Source organism: Pelophylax lessonae (genome assembly GCF_965119305.1).
Source record: "Pelophylax lessonae genome assembly, chromosome: 1".
Taxonomy (NCBI): domain Eukaryota; kingdom Metazoa; phylum Chordata; class Amphibia; order Anura; family Ranidae; genus Pelophylax; species Pelophylax lessonae.
Genome location: NC_138768.1, coordinates 141,247,300 through 141,270,322, shown reverse-complemented (window position 1 = coordinate 141,270,322; position 23,023 = coordinate 141,247,300). Strand labels below are relative to the sequence as shown.

Here is a 23,023-nt window from a genome sequence, read left to right as displayed (position 1 = left end):
TTTGCTAGACCTAACTGACTCGGAGCATGTTTTAGCACTCTATAAGTGATACTCAGGCTGTGCCATTTGTTTTTGTTAATGCACTTTTTTACTAAAATTGGACGCATGTTGGGTATGCCCAGAAGACTCGGTTTTGTGAATCTCTGTATTAAACAGCAATAAAAGAAGTTGTATGCTCAGCAGTTTATTAGTTTAAGAAATACATCTTAAACCTCTAACTGTTTTATATAATACGACCAGCTTTAATCTAGGTAGGGGTAACAAGCAACCACTACATTGCTGTTGTATATCACTTCAGTCCTCTTAACCTTGCAAGCTCTCTAAAGCTAACTTGAAATGATGAAGTTTCTATTCTATTGAAAGATAGTAGTCTTTATTTAACGCACCGGCCCGTGTAAGCTTTCCACAGACAAAGCATTTCCCATTCTATACATTTACCCTCTCCATTTAGGCCTTGCACAGTCCTAAGACTGGGGAACTTGTATAACTGGTTAAGAAGGACTGGTAATGCCAGGTCAAAGTCTCTGAAAGCAAATACTGGTAAAAATCCAGGCTCAATTAGTAGGCAAAACAAAAAGAACATTCTCAAAGAAAGTAAATAAAGAAAATCAGCGAGGCTCTGTGTTTTCCTAACTCTAGTTTTCAAATACCCTTGAAGCTGAGCACTAGGCACATCCATCCAGCTATGCATTCATTCCATATATTTTTGCATACAAGTAGCACAAGTACTGTATTCCCAACAGGAAGGTGGTACAACAGCACTCTAACAGGGAGAAGGAAGGCCAGCACTATAAACCAGGGCTCTATTGCTTAGCTCCTTCACTAATTCCAGGATGTGAGGCGCATTTGACCAATGTGTATTGCAAAACTTGTACAACACCCTGAAGCCTGCAGGGAAGTCAAAGACATAACTTAGCTGTTTGAAGTTCTACTTTTGAGTAATAATAAACCCTCAGCATTTTTTAGCTTAAGACAGCGGTCTCCAAACTAAGGCCTGCAGGCCGGATGTGGTTCCTTGTTTGCTTTTATCTGGCCCTTGAGGGATAAATACTACAGGTAATTGAAAGAGTGAGCCAAATTACAAGCAAAAATACAATCATTAGTATCATTTAGCCAGTAACATTTTGTGGATGTACACAATACTATTGCACTACACATAAAAAAAAAAAAAGGCAAATGTGAAAGTTAATGTGTGAAAAGTACATAGTGATGGTGGTGAAGAGTTGAGCCAAGAATAAATGATAATATATATAAAAAAAAAAATATTAAATTAAAATGATAGGCTGCCATTGCCCTCACAGACACCAATGATAGGGCACCATTCCTCCCCTAAATACCAACAATGGAGCACCATTTCTCCCACTAAAGCCAATGAGGAAGCATATTTTACTCCAACTGGTACCAGGGCATTTTCTAATCCCACTGGCCACAGTCTAGCCCTCCAAAAGCCTGAAGAATAGTTAACTGGCTCTTTTTTTTTTTTAGATAGTTTATCGGTTGTCCATCCAGTAACAACACACTAATCTTATTTAGCTCAGTAGTGTGTTCTGTGTTCATTGGCTTCTCATGGGAAACCCAGACCTAAGCAGAGTCTCAGATGACCAATATCAGGAGGAAAAATGTATCTGCCTAATTAAAGCTATCCCAATATCCCCTCCGACCCTAAAAGACCAAAAAAAAGACTACGGCTTCTGTGAAACACATAGAAGTTGGAAGCCTAAGTGTTTGAATCGGTGACACCTACCTCCGTCAGGTCTTGAAGACGCTGCCTCATGTCTTCACTGGAGACTTCAGAGCTTGCATCTATACACAAATAAAAGAGAAATTTGGTTTTAGGCAAAAGCGCAAAGCTAAGATTAGGAGATGACCATTTATTTATTTTTTCTTCCAAAAAGCTTTGTTGAATAAAGTACACATTAAAGGATGGAGATGACCATTTATTACCTCTATTTCTAAACTGCATATTGCACTGAGCATGAAGGAAAATGCGGATATTGAAACCATGACCTTCTTGGAGAGATTTCCCATCATTTCCGGTCCTAACAGAATATAAGTGGAAATCTTCTCAATAGAGACACAACTACTGATAAAAACCAAGCCTCTAACCCATTATCTATTCTATCCAGAATAAAAATAAGGAGTTTTGGCTGAAGCTGGGATTTGACAATCTAGGAGTTTTTGTGCATTTAAAAGGTAAGTCTACAGCACACCTTCAGCTGCCAACCAGCAGTTACTATCAGTACAGTGCAGGGATCCTTTTTCATATGGAAATGAAGAAGCCCACATCAGGACTCCACATGCTGCTGGTACAAAAATAAAACAATGCAACAATCATGGAATTTGTCTAACACGCATTGCCCAGTGCATCGCAGTGGGCTTGATTGCTCCTATACAAATGATCTCAGGTGCGCATTTGGATTCTGCTGGTTCTGTAACAAGATGTTACAGATAAAAATGTAAATCTATGGAAAAGGAAAAACTGTTCCTGTTAAAAAGACACCCTGGAGTAGATTTACTAAAACTAGTGTACTCAGAATCCGATGCAGCTGTGTGTGGTAGCCAATCAGCATCTAATGTCAGCTTGTTTTTACCAATAAACTTTATTGAATGACGTATATATGGAAACATCACTTATGACAGAAATAGGCAGTTGCAGGTATTCTTTATGGAGGGATCTGGGATCTAAAAAGACCCCAAACCCCTCCCTTGCACTTAAAAGCAATCAAAAACGCCAAGTTTGGCTGTTTTGAATACGGTCATTTTAAAAAAAAATCTGGCGCCCTTAAGGCCCCAGTACCTGGAAGTGATGTCATGTCATCGCTTCCCGGGATACTACAGAGGAGACCGAACCAAAGCAGATTCTGGCTTTGTTCGGGTCTTCGGCCAGCCGGCGTACGTGTTGGCTGGTCGCTCGGGCCTCCCAATGGGACGGGAGACCCGGGCAGAGCGGCGCTGCTTGTAATAACAGCCAAGCGGCTGCTTAGCCGCATTGGTTGTTATTACAAGAAGGCCGATCATCGGGTCTAAAAAAAACAGTGCCGGGGTGATGTCTGTAGCTGCAGGCATCACTCCGGTACAACCACTTGAAGCAATATCGGCAAGTTTGTGGCCGATACAATACATTAAATAAAAAAGTGAATATCGGTCTCCGATAATCGGCCCCACCGATAATCGGTCAACCCCTACTTCTATGTGCAGCAGCCCCCCTCAGCCCCCTTAAAACTTAATTGAGCCCATCTCGATCCAACAATGTTGCACAAGAGTCTGGGCTGTTAAGGACTCTCCCTCCTATTTGGCTGAGACAGCAGCGGGCACATTTGGCTCCTGCTGCTGTGAAAGTAAGTTAACCCATGAGGAGAGAGAGGGGTAACTCAGCAGAAGAAAGGGACTAGGAGCGCCAGCGTGGGACCCGAGAAAAGGAGGATCTGGGTTGCTCTGTGCAAAACTACAAAAAAAGCTAGCCACTGCCCCTCACTACTATATAAATAGCCTTTGCAGCAAGGAGCACTGGAGGGCAGCATACACTGATCAAAGTTATAAATGCAACACTTGTTTTTGCCCTCATTTTTCATGAGCGGAACTCCAAGATCTAAGACTTTTTCTATGTACACAAAAGGCCTATTTCTCTCAAATATCGTTCACAAATTGGGCTAAATCTGTGTTAGTAAGCACTTCTCCTTTGCCGAGATAATCCAGCCACCTCACAGGTGTGGCATATCAAGATGGTCCAAAAACCAGTCAGTATCTGGTGTAATCACCATTTGCAAGACCGCAGTGCAGGACCTCTCCTTTGCATTGAGTTGATCAGGTTGTTGATTGTGGCCTGTGGAATGTTGGTCCACTCCTTTTCAATGGCTGTGCGAAGTTGCTGGATATTGGCAGGACCTGGAACACGCTGTCGTATATGCCGATCCAGAGCATCCCAAGCATGCTCAATGGGTGACATATAAAGAGGTGTTCTGTTCAGCGGTCAGAACTAAAGTTGGTTAAATGGTCAAAACGAATATAGGGACACGGGTATTCAATATTTTAAATAATAACAAGTTTATTAATGAAAATTTGGACTTATAATCATAACCGTACAGTATATAATTCTTTATGTACCAGTATATTCATGAGGAACAAGACATACAACATAAAACGATAAACATATAACAAAGTACCGGCCGGTGCATATTAATTCAATCACAGGGCTAATTTTCACTATTTCGGTTAGATACCGGGAGTATATCTTCCTGTGATTTGTGTCTGTGGATAAACGGAGTGTAGTACAAAAAAAAGGTGGTGGTGGTTTTAAAGTTTAAGATGTTCTGAAAATGTTCTGAAGATGTTCTGAAAAAATTGCGGTTTTGGAAGGTAGGTCTGAAAAAAAATTACATAGGTAAAACAAAACGACAACTAAGAATCCGCATCGGCGAACATATGAGGGAAATAAAAGAAAAAAATCCAGACAAACCATTAGCGAGACATTATACCGAATACCATAACGGAAACCTGAAAGGAACAAAAATTAAAGGAATTTATGAACTGAAAATCTCCCCTAGACGGGGTGACTTCAACCGTATCCTCCTACAAAAGGAAAAATGGTGGATATTTAATTTAAAGAGCCTGATACCAACAGGGTTAAACACAGAAATGAACCTTCAGGTATTCCTTGAGAAGTAAGAGAAATAAGAAGAAGTAACGGTAATGTAGCCATCTCAAAGTAATGAAACCCACACATACAAACAAGAAAAAGAAAAAGAAACATAGAAAAGGAGGTCCTTACTGCAAAAAGTAAAAAACCCTGTAAAACACATTATCCCAAAATCAAACACATACACATATACCCCAGCTGAACCAAAAAATCCAGTAATTATGTCACTGTATATGTTGTCATCATGTTGTCCTGTAATCTAGAAATACCCGAAATTTATTACCTGTTTTTTGGAAAAAACAAAAAACTTTTTTTCAAAAATAGGAGACATACACAGACAGATCGGCAACAATATCGTCTGTGGAATGAAAGTCGAGAGTATCCCCCAATAAAAGTAATTATGAGTCAAGGCTGCAAATTAAAGACAGCATGTATAATACTGTTATATATCCAAATAGAAGATAGATAAGTAAAAGCATCCAATGCATATTGAAATAATCCGGTATATGACTAGAAATGATTGAGGAAATCCCGGATCATGTAATTATGAGCTAAACCCGATCACCTGTGGGGACAAGTACTTATAGGGCACAGGCATCGGGCTTACGTACGTCCAGACGAAGCTACGCCACTTAGAAGCGAAACGCGTTGACGTCACCACCACCGCCGGCACGCCCACCAGTGTCTCAGACGCGGACAACGGAGAAAGCAAACGGAAGCGAAAGGTCGAGGATCGGCGACCGCAACAAGGAAACAGCGGAAGATAGAAGACGGAATGAGCGGCTATAGAGTGAAGGTCAGGTAAGTGCAAGATTTTACTGGAATACAACGGAAGAAGGGGTGAAGAATCAGCCAATAGCTGACAGAGTGGGGAAAAACAATAGGTGAGCGGTGCATTGGAATAGACGGGTACCGGAGGAGTTGTATTGTTATAACCATTACCTACCCGCCCTGTATAAGCACACTCTGCATAGTCCCCAAACGCACTGATACACATCAGTAGAGGGGTGAAACATCGGCAAAAAACAGCTGACAGAGTGGGGAGAAAGATTTAAAGACACCCTAGGAGAAATAACTTTGAGAGTTAAAACCCAACACCTATCCGCCCTACAAAAAACACTCTGCATAGTCCCCAAAAGAGATACGGTATTATCAACCACCAGCAAATACCCCTGGCACCACTCTATACACCCGCCATAAAAGGGAACCATATGTGATAACGAACCACAGGAAATCCCCATCTCTTTCTATCTACAAACTGCTGAGAAATCACTTACCCAACCAGTATCTGGAAAAGTAAAAGGGAGGAAATGTGAAAAGGTGAAGCAACGGTAATTACCACAGGAGTCAAAAGTATTAGGACAGACTCCGGACTGCACACCGGCACCCCAGAATTTACTTTTCAAAGATGCTAAACAGAAAATAGCCATCCTATCAGACCTACCTTCCAAAACCGCAATTTTTTCAGAACATCTTAAACTTTAAAACCACCACCACCTTTTTTTTGTACTACACTCCGTTTATCCACAGACACAAATCACAGGAAGATATACTCCCGGTATCTAACCGAAATAGTGAAAATTAGCCCTGTGATTGAATTAATATGCACCGGCCGGTACTTTGTTATATGTTTATCGTTTTATGTTGTATGTCTTGTTCCTCATGAATATACTGGTACATAAAGAATTATATACTGTACGGTTATGATTATAAGTCCAAATTTTCATTAATAAACTTGTTATTATTTAAAATATTGAATACCCGTGTCCCTATATTCGTTTTGACCATTTAACCAACTTTAGTTCTGACCGCTGAACAGAACACCTCTTTATATGCATGTTTAGGTTAGGTCGAAAATGTATTATCTAAATACAGGGACCTTCAATAATAACAATTGTGACACCTATACTCCTTACAATAACCTTATGCTATAGCTTGTTTTCGGATCACAAGTGATCCATTCCCAAGGAGTAGAACCGTTAATAAACAGAAAGAATATCCAGTAAACCAGTATAGTACCCGTGGAATCATATCACCTAAGTAAGACCTTTTTTCTAAAAAATGGCTTATTCATTGGGTGATGAATTTGACTCAGAAATAAGGGATGCTTTCAACAAGGACAACACCACGACACTAAGTAGACAAGAAGAAATTGAAAATAGATTCAAAGAACATAAAAAACACGTGATCAAACACCTCAACAGAAAGTGGGATATCTCTTTCCTGGAAACATACATAAAAGAGAAAATAATACCTAGAGGGCTCCGGGATAAAGTAATCCCGGCCGAACACCTTCAAAACGAACGATTTTTACCAAAATGGCAAAGTTTATGTATAGACCATGGGATAGAGGTGATGAAGCTGATTGTGGAAGAAGAAAGGATACAACTTGCAGAGCTCACAGAACAAATCACAGAAAGCATCAAAGGACTGGAACCGTTTAAAGACTGTGAGGAATTCAATACACAAAATGACAACCTCAAGAAAGAGGTGGAAAAAACCCAACAAAATTTGAAAAAAACTAAGCAATCAAAATATAAAAGGGATATTGAAGACTGGGAAAAGGGTCAAATCTTTGACCTAACTAGAAGACGCAGAAGATATAGATCAAGACAGAGGGGCTCAAGGTCAAGATCAAGAGATGACTATAACTCAAGCGATACAGATGAGGAAAGACAAAGAAAATCAGTGACTTTTTTAGTACCCGGGGAGGAGCAAGACAGGGAAATAGAAACCCAATTAGAACACCCCAACTCCTCCCAAAACAACCCCAAACAGAGGAGGCCGACAAAACAAAGTCAAAGAAGAGGCGCAAAGACCAGGAGCCAGAAGAACTGATTGAAACAGATGCACAAGAAATATCAAAAGACGATATGAAAGTAATAAATCTTTCTAAGTTCAAACTAGAAGAACGTCATATAAAACTCCTAAAAAGAGGCCTATCATTCTCACCTAAGGCAACAATGGACGAATTCACAGTGTTCAAAGATGTAGTGCTCTTCCTACGAAAAGTATACTTACGTTCTCTATACAGTAATCAAACATCACCAAATGAAGAAAATACACCACAAGATGAAAACGACAAGAAAATTCTAGAAATTCTGAATGCACTACTTCAAGAGAACGAAGACAACTTTCAGGAAGACCAACAGGAAAGATTCAGGAAATCCAGCATCCGGATTAAATCCCTGAACATGCCCCAATTGCATAAGAACAAGTGGATAAGCGTATTCCTCAACCAAGTCCAGATAGACTTACATAAAATAAATTGGTCAGATATAGGAGCAGATAATATATCCAAGGAAGAACGCCGGGCCATCAGGGAACTAAATGAATCAAAAGATATAGTAATTAAAAGAAGCGACAAAGGAGGCAATGTCGTGTTAATGGATGCAAAGGAGTATGAAAAAGAAGTCCTGCGATTACTAAATGTAACGGACACTTATAGAAGACTAGAAAGTAACCCATTCCCCGAACTAGTAAAAGAACTGAATGAAAAAATAAAATGGGCAAAAGAAGAAGGCCTACTCACCAAGCAAGAAGCAGAATACATAAGTGTGAAGGAATACAATGTACCAGTCTTCTATATAATTCCGAAAGTGCACAAATGTCTAAGAAACCCACCCGGAAGACCGATCGTATCGGCAGTAAACGGACCCCTCGAAAAGGTAGGAAAATACCTGGATGCTCTACTCAAAGAAATGGTCACAAACCTGAAATCTTACGTTCAAGATACCAGAGATGTCCTAGAGAAAATCGATAAAATAAAAATAGAGGGACCAATCTGGCTAGTAGGGATTGATGTCGAATCTCTATATACCTCAATACCACATGAATGGGGAATAAAAGCCATAGAAAGCTTCCTGGAAGAACATTATGCCAACTTCAGCCACCAGAATGAATTTCTATCTGACCTTATCAGATTCGCTTTGAACAACAACAATTTCCAGTTCCTGTCCCGGTATTATAAACAAATACAAGGTACCTCCATGGGAGCGTCATGGGCACCAGCGTATGCATGCCTACATCTGGGTTTATGGGAACAAGAACTGGTATACACAAATGAACTATACAAAGAAAATGCACATACCTGGCTAAGGTATATTGATGATGTACTAATGGTCTGGAAAGGAGACGACAAGACACTGCATACATTCATCAACACCCTAAATACAAACGACCGAAACATCCGGCTAACATACGTCTATGACAAATCAAAAATATCATTTCTAGACCTATGGATTAAGAACCAGAATAACAGCCTAACCACAAATACTTACCGCAAAACAACGGCAGCGAATACACTATTGAAGGCTGACAGTCACCACCCTGAATGGCTGAAAAATGGGATACCTACGGGTCAATTTTTGAGGATTAAACGGAACTGTTCGAAACAGGAGGATTACTATCATGAAAGTAAAGAACTATATAACAGATTCCGTGAAAGAGGATATTCCCACAGACAGCTGAGAAAAGCCAAAGAAAAGGCCAGTAAGAAAGAAAGAAAAGAACTGCTAACCAGAAAAAACCCATACAAAAAAGACGCGATTGGAGCCACAAGAGTAATAACACAATATGGAACGCAATGGGAATCAGTACGCCAAGTCCTCAAGAAACATTGGAGCATTTTAAGCAACACACCAAATCTAAAAGAGATAATAGGCGAAAGTCCAAATATGGTGGCAAGAAGGGCAAAAAATCTGAAAGATATTTTAACCAAGTCAGAATTCCTAAAGGAAACAGAGGACACATGGCTAATGAAAACCCCAAGGAGTAAGGGTATGTTCTCCTGCGGGAGATGCCAAATATGCCCTTACATCGACAGAACCGACATCTTCCACGATGCAACAAGAGAAAAAGAGTATAAAATCCATAACCTCATAAACTGTGCTACAACTAGAGTCGTCTATATGATTACTTGCCCATGTAACAAAAATTACATAGGTAAAACAAAACGACAACTAAGAATCCGCATCGGCGAACATATGAGGGAAATAAAAGAAAAAAATCCAGACAAACCATTAGCGAGACATTATACCGAATACCATAACGGAAACCTGAAAGGAACAAAAATTAAAGGAATTTATGAACTGAAAATCTCCCCTAGACGGGGTGACTTCAACCGTATCCTCCTACAAAAGGAAAAATGGTGGATATTTAATTTAAAGAGCCTGATACCAACAGGGTTAAACACAGAAATGAACCTTCAGGTATTCCTTGAGAAGTAAGAGAAATAAGAAGAAGTAACGGTAATGTAGCCATCTCAAAGTAATGAAACCCACACATACAAACAAGAAAAAGAAAAAGAAACATAGAAAAGGAGGTCCTTACTGCAAAAAGTAAAAAACCCTGTAAAACACATTATCCCAAAATCAAACACATACACATATACCCCAGCTGAACCAAAAAATCCAGTAATTATGTCACTGTATATGTTGTCATCATGTTGTCCTGTAATCTAGAAATACCCGAAATTTATTACCTGTTTTTTGGAAAAAACAAAAAACTTTTTTTCAAAAATAGGAGACATACACAGACAGATCGGCAACAATATCGTCTGTGGAATGAAAGTCGAGAGTATCCCCCAATAAAAGTAATTATGAGTCAAGGCTGCAAATTAAAGACAGCATGTATAATACTGTTATATATCCAAATAGAAGATAGATAAGTAAAAGCATCCAATGCATATTGAAATAATCCGGTATATGACTAGAAATGATTGAGGAAATCCCGGATCATGTAATTATGAGCTAAACCCGATCACCTGTGGGGACAAGTACTTATAGGGCACAGGCATCGGGCTTACGTACGTCCAGACGAAGCTACGCCACTTAGAAGCGAAACGCGTTGACGTCACCACCACCGCCGGCACGCCCACCAGTGTCTCAGACGCGGACAACGGAGAAAGCAAACGGAAGCGAAAGGTCGAGGATCGGCGACCGCAACAAGGAAACAGCGGAAGATAGAAGACGGAATGAGCGGCTATAGAGTGAAGGTCAGGTAAGTGCAAGATTTTACTGGAATACAACGGAAGAAGGGGTGAAGAATCAGCCAATAGCTGACAGAGTGGGGAAAAACAATAGGTGAGCGGTGCATTGGAATAGACGGGTACCGGAGGAGTTGTATTGTTATAACCATTACCTACCCGCCCTGTATAAGCACACTCTGCATAGTCCCCAAACGCACTGATACACATCAGTAGAGGGGTGAAACATCGGCAAAAAACAGCTGACAGAGTGGGGAGAAAGATTTAAAGACACCCTAGGAGAAATAACTTTGAGAGTTAAAACCCAACACCTATCCGCCCTACAAAAAACACTCTGCATAGTCCCCAAAAGAGATACGGTATTATCAACCACCAGCAAATACCCCTGGCACCACTCTATACACCCGCCATAAAAGGGAACCATATGTGATAACGAACCACAGGAAATCCCCATCTCTTTCTATCTACAAACTGCTGAGAAATCACTTACCCAACCAGTATCTGGAAAAGTAAAAGGGAGGAAATGTGAAAAGGTGAAGCAACGGTAATTACCACAGGAGTCAAAAGTATTAGGACAGACTCCGGACTGCACACCGGCACCCCAGAATTTACTTTTCAAAGATGCTAAACAGAAAATAGCCATCCTATCAGACCTACCTTCCAAAACCGCAATTTTTTCAGAACATCTTAAACTTTAAAACCACCACCACCTTTTTTTTGTACTACACTCCGTTTATCCACAGACACAAATCACAGGAAGATATACTCCCGGTATCTAACCGAAATAGTGAAAATTAGCCCTGTGATTGAATTAATATGCACCGGCCGGTACTTTGTTATATGTTTATCGTTTTATGTTGTATGTCTTGTTCCTCATGAATATACTGGTACATAAAGAATTATATACTGTACGGTTATGATTATAAGTCCAAATTTTCATTAATAAACTTGTTATTATTTAAAATATTGAATACCCGTGTCCCTATATTCGTTTTGACCATTTAACCAACTTTAGTTCTGACCGCTGAACAGAACACCTCTTTATATGCATGTTTAGGTTAGGTCGAAAATGTATTATCTAAATACAGGGACCTTCAATAATAACAATTGTGACACCTATACTCCTTACAATAACCTTATGCTACAATGGGTGACATGTCTAAGGAGTATGCTGGCCATGCACGAACTGGGATGTTTTCAGCTTCCAGGAATTGTGTACAGTTCCTTGCAACATGGGGCTGTTCATTATGCTGCAACATGAGGTGATGGTCGTGGATGAATGGCACAACAATGGGCCTCAGGATCTAGTCACGGTATCCCTGTGCATTCACAATGCGAATAAAAAAAATGCACCTGTGTTCGTTATCCATAATATACGCCTGCCCATACCATAACCCCACCATTACCGTGGGCCACTTGACCCACAACGTTGACATCAGCAAACCGCTTCCCCACAGGACGCCATACACGCTGTCTGCCATCTGCCCTGTACAGTGAAAACCGGGAAGAGAATACCTCTCCAAAGTGCCAGACACCATCGAATGTGAGCATTTTCCTACTCAAGATTGTTACGACGACGAACTGCAGTCAGGTTGAGAACCCGATGAGGACGACGAGCATGCAGATGAGCTTCCCTGAGACGGTTTCTCAGCAGACATTCTTTTGTTATGCAAATCGATTGTTGCAGCAGCTGTCTGGGCGGCTGATCTCAGACGATCTTGGGAGGTGAAGATGCTGGATGTGAAGGTCCTGGGCTGGTGTGGTTACACATGGTCTGTAGTTATGAGGCCGGTTGAATGTACTGCCAAATTCTCTGAAACGCCTTTGGAGATGGATTATGATAGAGAAATGAACATTCAATTCACGGGCCACAGCTCTGGTGGACATTCCTGCAGTCAGCATGCCAATTTCACGCTCCCTCAAAACTTGCGACATCTGTGGCATTGTGCTGTGATAAAACTGCACATTTTAGAGTGGCCTTTTATTGTGGCCAGCCTAAGGCACATCTGTGCAATAATCATGCTGTCTAATCAGCATCTTGATATGCCACACTTGTGAGGTGGATGGATTATCCCAGCAAAGGAGAAGTGCTCACTAACACAGATTTAGACAGATTTGTGAACAATATTTGAGAGAAATAGGACTTGTGTACATAGAAAAAGTCTTAGATCTTGGAGTTCAGCTCATGAAAAATGGGGGCAAAAACAAAAAAGTGTTGGGTTTATAATTTTGTTCAGTGTATGTCAAATAAAGGCCAAGGAAAAATACAAGGAAAATTCCAAGCTATACTTACCGACCAGCCTGCGACCAACCAAACTGACCTGTCTAACCGCATGCATCCAAAACTGGGGTTTAGTCTGCACACATTTGCAAATACATGCATAAGCTACAGGCCCGTAGCTTACGCATGTATTTGCAAATGTGTGCAGGCTTAACGCATACTGTTAGACACACTTGTATAAAGTACTCAAAACCCATACTTGAGTAAAAGTACAAGTGCTCAATCAAAAAGTGACTTGAGTAGAAGTGGAAGTGCTCGACCAAAAAGTGACTTGAGTAGAAGTACTATAGTATTCAACATTTTTTGTACTTAAGTATTGCAAAGTAGTTTTTTAAAAAAAATTGCTACTTAAGTACTGAAAGTAAAAGTACAAGTACTGTGTTATGTAGTTATTAAAGAAAGAAGTCAAAAGTTTGAACATCATATTGTTTTTTATTATTTCAAATGATTAACCACTTTACCACCGGAGGATTTTGCTGTCTTACGTCCAGGCCACTTTTTGCGATTCGGCGCTATGCGACTTTAACTGACAATTGCGCGGTCGTGCGACGCCGTACCCAAACGAAAGAGCGTTTATTTTGAAAAAATAACAATATTTTTAACATTTTTTTAAATGAAATTCCTCCCAAAAAATATGTAAAAATCAAATTTTTTTAAAAATTTTTGGCCAATTTGTTTTCTGCTACCTATGTTTGTTAAAAAAAAAAAAATCACAATAAGCATATTTTGATTGGTTTGCGCAAAAGTTATTGCGTTTACTAAGGGAAAGATTTCTGTCATTTTTGGTGGGTTTTTTTTAACGCGTAATGGCGGCGATCTGCGATTTTTTTTGCGGTACTGCAACATTGCGGCGGACAGATCGGACCCTTGACTGACATTTTTGACACTTTTGGGGGTACCAGTGACATTACTGCAGTAATCAGTGCTATATATATGCACTGTTACTGTAAAAATGACACTGGCAGGGAAGTTGCTAATTTTATTGGAGAGGGAGGGATTAATGTATGCCTGGTGCTTACTGACGTGTGGGGGGGGGGGGGGGAGGTGACTGAGTGAGTCAGGGACAGATCGGATGTACACTGCGATCTGTCACTCCCTGATCGCCGCCGCTCCTCCCCTGGCCCGACTCCCGCTGTGAATGAAAACAGCGGGAGCGCGCCGCCTACAGGGGGAGGAGTCCAGTGACGTAGGTCTACGTCGCTGGACGATAACGAGCCACTGTGCCGCAGTAGAGGCACAGTGAGCGGACGTAAAGTGGTTAACCTAAGGACAATCACAATTCCTTTGGCTGTAACTTTTTGTAAACAAAAACAGATATGTCCCTCCCTTTCCCCTTTAAAGCATCCCTCCTTCTCTTCCCTGCATGTTTTTTTTTTCTCCACAGCTTATTGGTGCGCAAAATCATATATAAACCAATGTGATATACAACAATATATTCCAATATTGAAATAAAGGAAGAGTGTATGAAATCAAAGTCAATAAAAAGTCCATTATATATATATATATATATATATATATATATATATATACACACACACACACAGTGGGTACGGAAAGTATTCAGACCCCCTTAAATTTTTCACTCTTTGTTATATTGCAGCCATTTGCTAAAATCATTTAATTTCATTCTTCTTCCTCATGAATGTACACACAGCTCCCCATATTGACGGAAAAACACAGAATTGTTGACATTGTTGCAGATTTATTAAAAAAGAAAAACTGAAATATCACATGGTCCTAAGTATTCAGACCCTTTGCTGTGACACTCATATATTTAACTCAGGTGCTTTCCATTTCTTCTGATCATCCTTGAGATGGTTCTACACCTTCGAGTCCAGCTGTGTTTGATTATACTGATTGGACTTGATTAGGAAAGCCACACTCCTGTCTATATAAGACCTTCCAGATCACAATGCATGTCAGAGCAAATGAGAATCATGAGGTCAAAAGGAACTGCCTGAAGAGCTCAGAGACAGAATTGTGGCAAGGCACAGATCTGGCCAAGGTTACAAAAAGATTTCTGCTGCACTTAATGTTCCTAAGAGCACAGTGGCCTCCATAATCCTCAAATGGATGACGTTTGGGACGACCAGAACCCTTCCTAGAGCTGGCCGTGCGGCCAAACTGAGCTATCGGGGGAGAAGAGCCTTGGTGAGAGAGGTAAAGAAGAACCCAAAGATCACTGTGGCTGAGCCCCAGAGATGCAGTCAGGAGATGGAAGAAAGTTGTAGAAAGTCAACCATCACTGCAGCCCTCTACCAGTCCGGGCTTTATGGCAGAGTAGCCCGACGGAAGCCTCTCCTCAGTGTAAGACACATGAAAGCCCGCATGGAGTTTGCTAAAAAAAAACCTGAAGGACTCCAAGATGGTGAGAAATAAGATTCTCTGGTCTGATGAGACCAAAATAGAACTTTTTGGCCTTAATTCTAAGCGGTATGTGTGGAGAAAACCAGGCACTGCTCATCACCTGTCCAATACAGTCCCAACAGTGAAGCATGGTGGTGGCAGCATCATGCTGTGGGGTGTTTTTCAGCTGCAGGGACAGGACGACTGGTTGCAATCGAGGGAAAGATGAATGCGGCCAAGTACAGGGATATCCTGGACAAAAACCTTCTCCAGAGTGCTCTGGACCTCAGACTGGGCCGAAGGTTTACCTTCCAACAAGACAATGACCCTAAGCACACAGCTAAAATAACGAAGGAGTGGCTTCACAACAATTCCGTGACTGTTTTTGAATGGCCCAGCCAGAGCCCTGACTTAAACCCAATTGAGCATCTCTGGAGAGACCTAAAAATGTCTGTCCACCAACGTTTACCATCCAACCTGACAGAACTGGAGAGGATCTGCAAGGAGGAATGGCAGAGGATCCCCAAATCCAGGTGTGAAAGACTTGTTGCATCTTTCCCAAAAAGACTCCTGGCTGTATTAGATCAAAAGGGGGCTTCTACTAAATACTGAGCAAAGGGTCTGAATACTTAGGACCATGTGATATTTCAGTTTTTCTTTTTTAATAAATCTGCAACAATGTCAACAATTCTGTGTTTTTCTGTCAGTATGGGGTGCTATGTGTACATTCATGAGGAAGAAGAATGAACCTAAATGATTTTAGCAAATGGCTGCAATATAACAAAGAGTGAAAAATTTAAGGGGGTCTGAATACTTTCCGTACCCACTGTGTATATATATATATATATATATATATATGTGTGACAAAACAAGATGAATATATGTTCAAAGGTGCAGGAATCAAACAGGTGCTATTCCAAATAATAGGTGCAGACTCCCACCACTTTGTGGATTTCCCCCTTACCTGGCGAATGAACGTAAGTGCAAAATAATATCCAAATAGACTCTTCCAGTGAAACAAAACTGCAAAACCTGTGCTCTCAACTTCCAGTGAAAAAAGCAAAATCAGCCGCTTACCAGAAAAAGGTCTATGTACGCTTGTGACTCTCCTTGGTTGGGGGAGGTTCTCTTTCCCCTTAACAGCAGATATGTCGACCATTTTATTTATACATACAGTAGCATTTATTTTCGTATGCGCTGATTAACACATGACATTATACACATTTTTTTGAACTTCATGAAACCTGCCATCTACTGTTCTGGCAGTGGTAATTTTTATAATAGTAAGGAGTAACTATGCAGCACAAAAAAAAATATCAGAGTAGAAGTATTGAATCATCGAAAAAATGTAGTGAAGTAAAAGTGGAAGTAGGAGAAAAAAATTCTACTCCAGGAAAGTACAGATACCGCCTTTCGGTACTTAAGTACAGTAGTGAAGTAGTTCTACTTAGTTACTATACATCTCTGCTGTTAGACAAGGTCAATTTGGTTGGTCACAGGCTGGTCAGTAAGTAGAGCTTGGTTTTTTACTTGGTTTTTTTTTGCTCTGTAGCAGGCAAATATATAAAAAAAAAAAAAAAAGTCATAACAAACAAGACTTTAATGTCACTTTAAAAGCTTGCAAAATTGTCCTATTTAGGCTGTACAGCTAGTCATTGTGACATGACACAAAAAGTAAAATACTAGTGAAAGTGCTAACTAGCTGTAATTAAAGGATTTTGGAAGCTCATTATTTTAAAACAATATTCTGTTTCATTGCTAGACCTTAATTAATTATTTAAAGTGGCCTGTATTACGTCACTGAAAGGATGTAGAGTACAAGGTGTACAATACTAGTGGTGTCCCTGTACACTCTGTCACATATCCAGAGACAAATGCTTCTAGATTACATTTTGCCTTTACTGGGGAATCCATATGAAGCCAGGAATCAGAAACGAAGTTCTACCTAGAATTAGTGTAATATAAAGAAAGGAAACTTCTGAGTGTCTGCAAATACTGTAGCTTGGTGCACAGATAAACCAAATGCAGATTATGGCATTTAAATATCTAGATAATCTTAACAAATTGCAGTTAACTTTTAAAAACACAAAGCCAAAATTGTAGTAGGAAAGGGTTAAAGTCTTTATCATGTTATTGTCTGCTTCCTGTTTCCTGTTGGGGAATTTTCCTACACTTCCTGTCCTAAAGACGAAGTGCCCGTTCACATACGAGCGACGCTACTTCCCGGGGCGACCTCGGAGCGGCCGCCATGGACTTCATATCATTGAAGTCTATGGCGGTCGCCTCCTGGTCGCCCCAAAGAAGCTCCGGACCCTTTTTCTAAGTCAGAGCGACTTGTGTCGCTCCTATTAGAACGGGTCCGCAGCTTCCCTATGGAAGGCGACCTGTGAGGCGACCAGGTCGCCTCACAGGTCGCCCTAATGTGAACGGGGACTAAACAGCAAATGAGAGTAAATCTTTCCAAAATCAACGGAATTCCCAAATTCCCAATTGGTTCAGGAAAAGTACTCCCTATTGGAGGTTTATTCCTAACATCCAGCTAGAAGGACAACTTAAGTTTAGGTCTAGGACTAGGTGGATAATGATGACAAGAGGGGTGAATCTTCCCAGCAGGAAAGTAGAAGACAATAAAAACATTAGAAAGTGCCCCACCATTAGGGTCGATAGGAGGTAGAATGTTTCACTGTTTATAGCTTTCCCATGGTAGGTGTTAGTGGGAAGAATAGTGAACCACCATTAAAGTGGCTCTAAAGCCAGAATGTTTTTTACCTTCTTGTATTCTCTGCATTAGGAAAGAACCTTCTGGGTGCAGCTCTCCCCCAGTACCCCCTTATAATTACCTGAACCGCATCTCGCTCCAGCAATGTACAAAAGAGCAGCAGCTCTCCCAGGTCTCTCTCTCCTTATTGGCTCACACAGCAGCCACTGGCTTCTGTCAGTCAAAGCCAGTGAGCCAATGAGGAGAGAGCAGGGGGGTTGTGGCCCAGCTGTGCTCTGTGTGTGAATAGACAATGTCCATTCACAGCAGTGGGGCTCAGGAGAGAGCCTGCTTGAGTGTCCCTATAGCAAGAGGCTTGCATTCGGGGGCACTCAGCAGAGGGGAGGAGCCAGAACTGCCGGCGGGCAACCCAAAAAGAAGAGGATTGGGATTGCTCTGTGCAAAACCATTGAACAGGGCAGGTAAGAACACCATATTTGTTATTTTTTTCTTTTTTTAATTACAACCTTTAGAACAGGGATCTCCAAACTATGGCCCTCCAGCTATTCCGAAACTACACATCCCATGAGGCATTGTAAAACTCTGACATTTACAGACATGACTAGGCATGATGGAAATTGTAGTTTCTGAACAACTGGAGGGCCATAGTTTGGAGACCTCTGCTCTAGAATCACTTTATTGTCAGTGGAAGGAACATTTCCCATCATTGGTGTCAGTGGGAGAAGTAATGCCCCATCACAGGTATTTGTGAGAGAAAGAATGCCCAATAGCTTGTGTGAGTGGAAGGAATAGAGACTCATCCCTTGTCTCTGAGAGGTATTGTTTATATCAGTGGGAGGAATTATGCCCCATCATTGGTGTAGCAGTGGGAGGAATTATGCCCCATCATTGGTGTAAGTCAGTGGTGTCCAAAGTGTGGCCCTTTGCTTGCTTTTATCCGGCCCTTGGGGTGCCATTTTATTCATGGACACCAATGAGAGGCACAATTCCTCTCACTCACACCAACGATGGGGCACAGTTCCTACCAATGGCACCAACGATGGGGCACAATTCATCCCAATGACACCAACGATGGGGCACAATTCCTCCCAATGACACCAACCATTGGAAACAGTTCCTCCCAATGACACCAACCATTGGAAACAGTTCCTCCCAATGACACCAACCATGGGGCACAGTTCCTCCCAATGACACCAACCATGGGGCACAATTCCTCCCAATGACACCAACCATGGGGCACAGTTCCTCCCAATGACACCAACCATGGGGCACAGTTCCTCCCAATGACACCAACCATGGGGCACAGTTCCTCCCAATGACACCAACCATGGGGCACAGTTCCTCCCAATGACACCAACCATGGGGCACAGTTCCTCCCAATGACACCAACAACGGGGCCCAATGACAGCAATTATGGGGCATAATTTCTCCCAATGACACCAACAATGGGGTACAATTCCTCCTGACACCAATGATGGAGAACAATTCCTCCCACTTACATCAATGATGGGGCACAATTCTTCCCAACGATACCAATGATGAGGGATTATTTACTCCCACTGACGCTGGGACATTTTGTACTCCCAATGGCCACATTCTGCCCCCCTTAAAGCCTAAAGGACAGCAAACTGGTCATTTGTTTAGAAAGTTTGAAGACCCCTTTTGTAAGTGGAAAGGAATAGTGCCCCATCTTTAATGACAGTGGGAGGAATAGTGCCCTAACATTGGTGTCAGTGGGAGGAACAGTGTTCCATCCTTATATCAGTGGGAGGAATAATGCCCTACTGTTGGTGTCAATGGGAGGAATAGTGCCCCCAGGGCTGGATAACAGCAGTAAACTAAAGATACAGTATGCCCTAAAAGATGCGCCTGTAAAAAGAGAAAGTGAATATGTATTTCTCCTAGGTATCGACCGATTATCGGCCAAGCCGAGTGCACTTTATTAATCGGTGGCCGATATGCACTTTCCCCGATATATCAGAATCGGCCCCTGAGGTTACCGATATTTTGGTAAAGTGCTTGTACCGGAGTCCATAGCCAACGGTCGGCTGTCTTGTAATGACAGCAGATGTGGCTGAGAAGCCGCTCGACTGTCATTACAAGGAGCGGGAGGGGACGACCCCCCCCCCCTCTCGCCGCCTTCCGTGGCTCGTCCGGGTCTCCCGTCCCACTGGGAGACTCGGGCAACCAGCCTGCACGGCTGCCGAATAGAAGACCCAATCAAAGCCGCATTCGGCTTTGATCGGGTTTCCATGTAAAAACCATGACATCCCTTCCGGGTACTCAGCGCCAAATTCAAAAAAATTACAGCATTCAAAACAGCCAAACTTTGCAGAGGAGGGGACCCCCAGATCCCTTCACAAAAGTACCTGTCAAAAAAAAAAAAAGAAAATATTGGCTAATACCGATATGCGATGACCAAAATATCGATATCGGTATCGGCAATAAAAAAAACAATATCGGTCGATCACTAATTTCTTCTTCTGCCCTCATCATTGGACAAGTTAGAGTGATTGTAAAGGAAACATTTTTGTTTAAAAAAAACAAACAATCATGTCATACTTCTCTGCTCTGTGAAGGGATTTTGCACAAAGCAGCCCCGATCTTCCTCTCCTGGGGTTCCCCACTAGAGCTCTGGGCCCCTCCTGCTCGCCGAATTCCCCCATAGCAAGTCGCTTGTGGTGGGGGCACTCCTGCATGCTTGCTCCCCAGCTGGCTCTCTGCTTCCATAAGATACAGAGAGCACGGCTCAGTCCAGCCCCCCCGCTCCACTGACAGTGATTGACAGCAGCGGGTGCCAATGGCTCCTGCATCTCAGCCAATCAGGAAGGAGAGACCCGGGGGAGCCTCGTGTCTCGTGCACATGGCTAGATTGAGATAGGACTTATAGGCAAGTATTAGGGGGGCTGCTACACACTGAAGGTTTTTTACCTTCATGCATAAAATATATTAAGGTAAAAAAAAAAAAATACCTTCAGCCTTTACAACCACTTTTATATCCCCTGCTGAATTCTTCTGTAAATGTAACACTTCTGAAATGTCAATATCCTTGTTCCCCCGCAGTGCACAATGGTTACTCCTGCCGGCATGCACATCACTACACTGTAGTACTAGAGTGATGTCTGGTCAGTGGGAGGAACCAATGAGAGATGTGGGGGTTCAGTGAGATTGACACTAACAAATGCTGGTCTCCCAGAAGACTTCAGGCAGAGATTTTTCTTGAGCGTAGTAGGGGAGTGACAAGTATTCCCTATTCCTTCTTTTACAGGTACACTTTTTGGGACATATTTTTATCAAGTGACAGGCTCATTTTAAAAACCTTAATACAAGGGGATTGCCAACACACAGACATTAATAAAGCTTGTAAACTTTTGTGGGAATTTGTCATAGTAAGAGCACTAAACTTAAAGGAGTTGTAAAGGCAGAAGGTTTATTTTTTTAACTTAATGCGTTCTATGCACCAAGATAAAAAAAAAAAAACTTGTGTGTGTAGCAGCACCACTAATACTTACCTGAGCCCCCTCTCTATCCAGCAATGTCCACGGGTCTCTCGGCTGTCTGGGACTCTGGAGAATCAGGAGAGAGAGGGGCGGGGCCAAGTGGCAGCTCTGTGTCTGAATGGACACAGAGCTGTAGCTCGGCTTAGGTGCCCCCATAGCAAGCTGCTTGCTGTGGGGACACTCAACAGGAGGGAGGGGCCAGGAGCACCAAAGAGGGACCCGAGAAGAGGAGGATCCTGGCTGCTCTGTGCAAAACCAACTGCAAAGAGGAGGTAAGTATAACATGTTTGTTATTTTTTTGTTTTTTTAAAAACATGAGACTTTACAATCACTTTAAAGAACTTGTCATTAGAGAAATATGGGATCTGCCACAGCTAGTTTGTTTTTGATGGTGCATGTTCGGGGGGCATCACTCTCATACGTTTTTACCACCTGACAGGTCACGGCCTTGAAACAATCATGTGAATATCACCTATCAGGATACATGATGGGTGCATGCTTATTCCATTTCAGTAATTCATTATGAGGAAAGATACTGAATACTGAATACAGTCCAGAACATGCACCATCAAAAACAAGTCAGCAATAACTACACCCATGTTCCCTTTAAAGTGATGCAAAGGCATAATGTGCTAGTATGCACCCCATAGTAGCACATTATATTAAACTTGCCTGAAAGCAAAGCGTTCCAGCGATGCCATAGACCAGGGACGGACAGTCCGTTAATACCCGGTCTTCCTTCAGGGTTTGCGGCTCTGGCTCAGAGCGCATGTGCCAGTGACATAACTGGCTGCTAGATCAGTAAATATATCCTAAACGGTGCTTATTTAGGAGATATTTACACTACCTATAGGCAAGCCTTAATATAACTTAAAGATGAAAGTTTACTTCCTCTTTATAAAAAAAAAAAAAAACACATCCAAGCACCTTTTTACTAATCAATATACAGCTGTCACATGACTCCGATATTTCCCAGCCTGTCTGCAGGGAAACATAAGCAGGAGGAGCTTCTAGTCCTCTGCTGCTGGTCACATGTTCACACAAAAAAAAAAAAAAAGAAAAAAACAGCTTTCGTAATACGAAGCAAAAATAAATCATTTCAATAAACTGTTTAAAATTTTCATACAAATATATATTTGAAATCAAATCTTTATTATTTTTTGGCAATAACATGGTTTGGGTGGATTTCTGCAGTCACAGGCTGTGTCACGCCCCTCCACCCTGTGTCTTAGAAGAGGGAGGTGAAACCTCCATCAATCTACATGAATTATATCTCCCCCATAGTGTTTAGCTGGTTACTGGACATGGAGAAGAAGAGAGGAATTGGGCTGTCATTTACCACTGTGTATACGCCCACATGTGTGACTCTATAGTCACATGGGCTGCTCAGATGTGATAGGGAGGAAATGCTCTGCATAGAAACTCACTAAAAATTGAGCATGTGCAGAGTTGCCAACACAGCTGCAAAATCTCTAGCTGAATTACATGGACATGGACAGAAGGTGGAGATAGAGAGCAGCAGGATCAACCAGGCTTTTTGCAGAATACAGAAAAT

The 23,023-nt window shown here is 41.7% G+C and overlaps 1 protein-coding gene across 2 annotated transcripts in view; it reads right to left on the bottom strand.

Moving 5' to 3' along the window:
* CCDC125 (coiled-coil domain containing 125) overlaps window positions 1-23,023 on the bottom strand; it is a 78,752-nt gene that overhangs the window by 41,557 nt on the left and 14,172 nt on the right. For both annotated transcript variants that reach the window (XM_082253564.1, XM_082253565.1), the window contains exon 3: window positions 1,745-1,803. In XM_082253564.1, coding sequence (XP_082109690.1) covers window positions 1,745-1,803 — 59 coding nt within the window. The remainder of the gene's footprint in view (window positions 1-1,744; window positions 1,804-23,023) is intronic.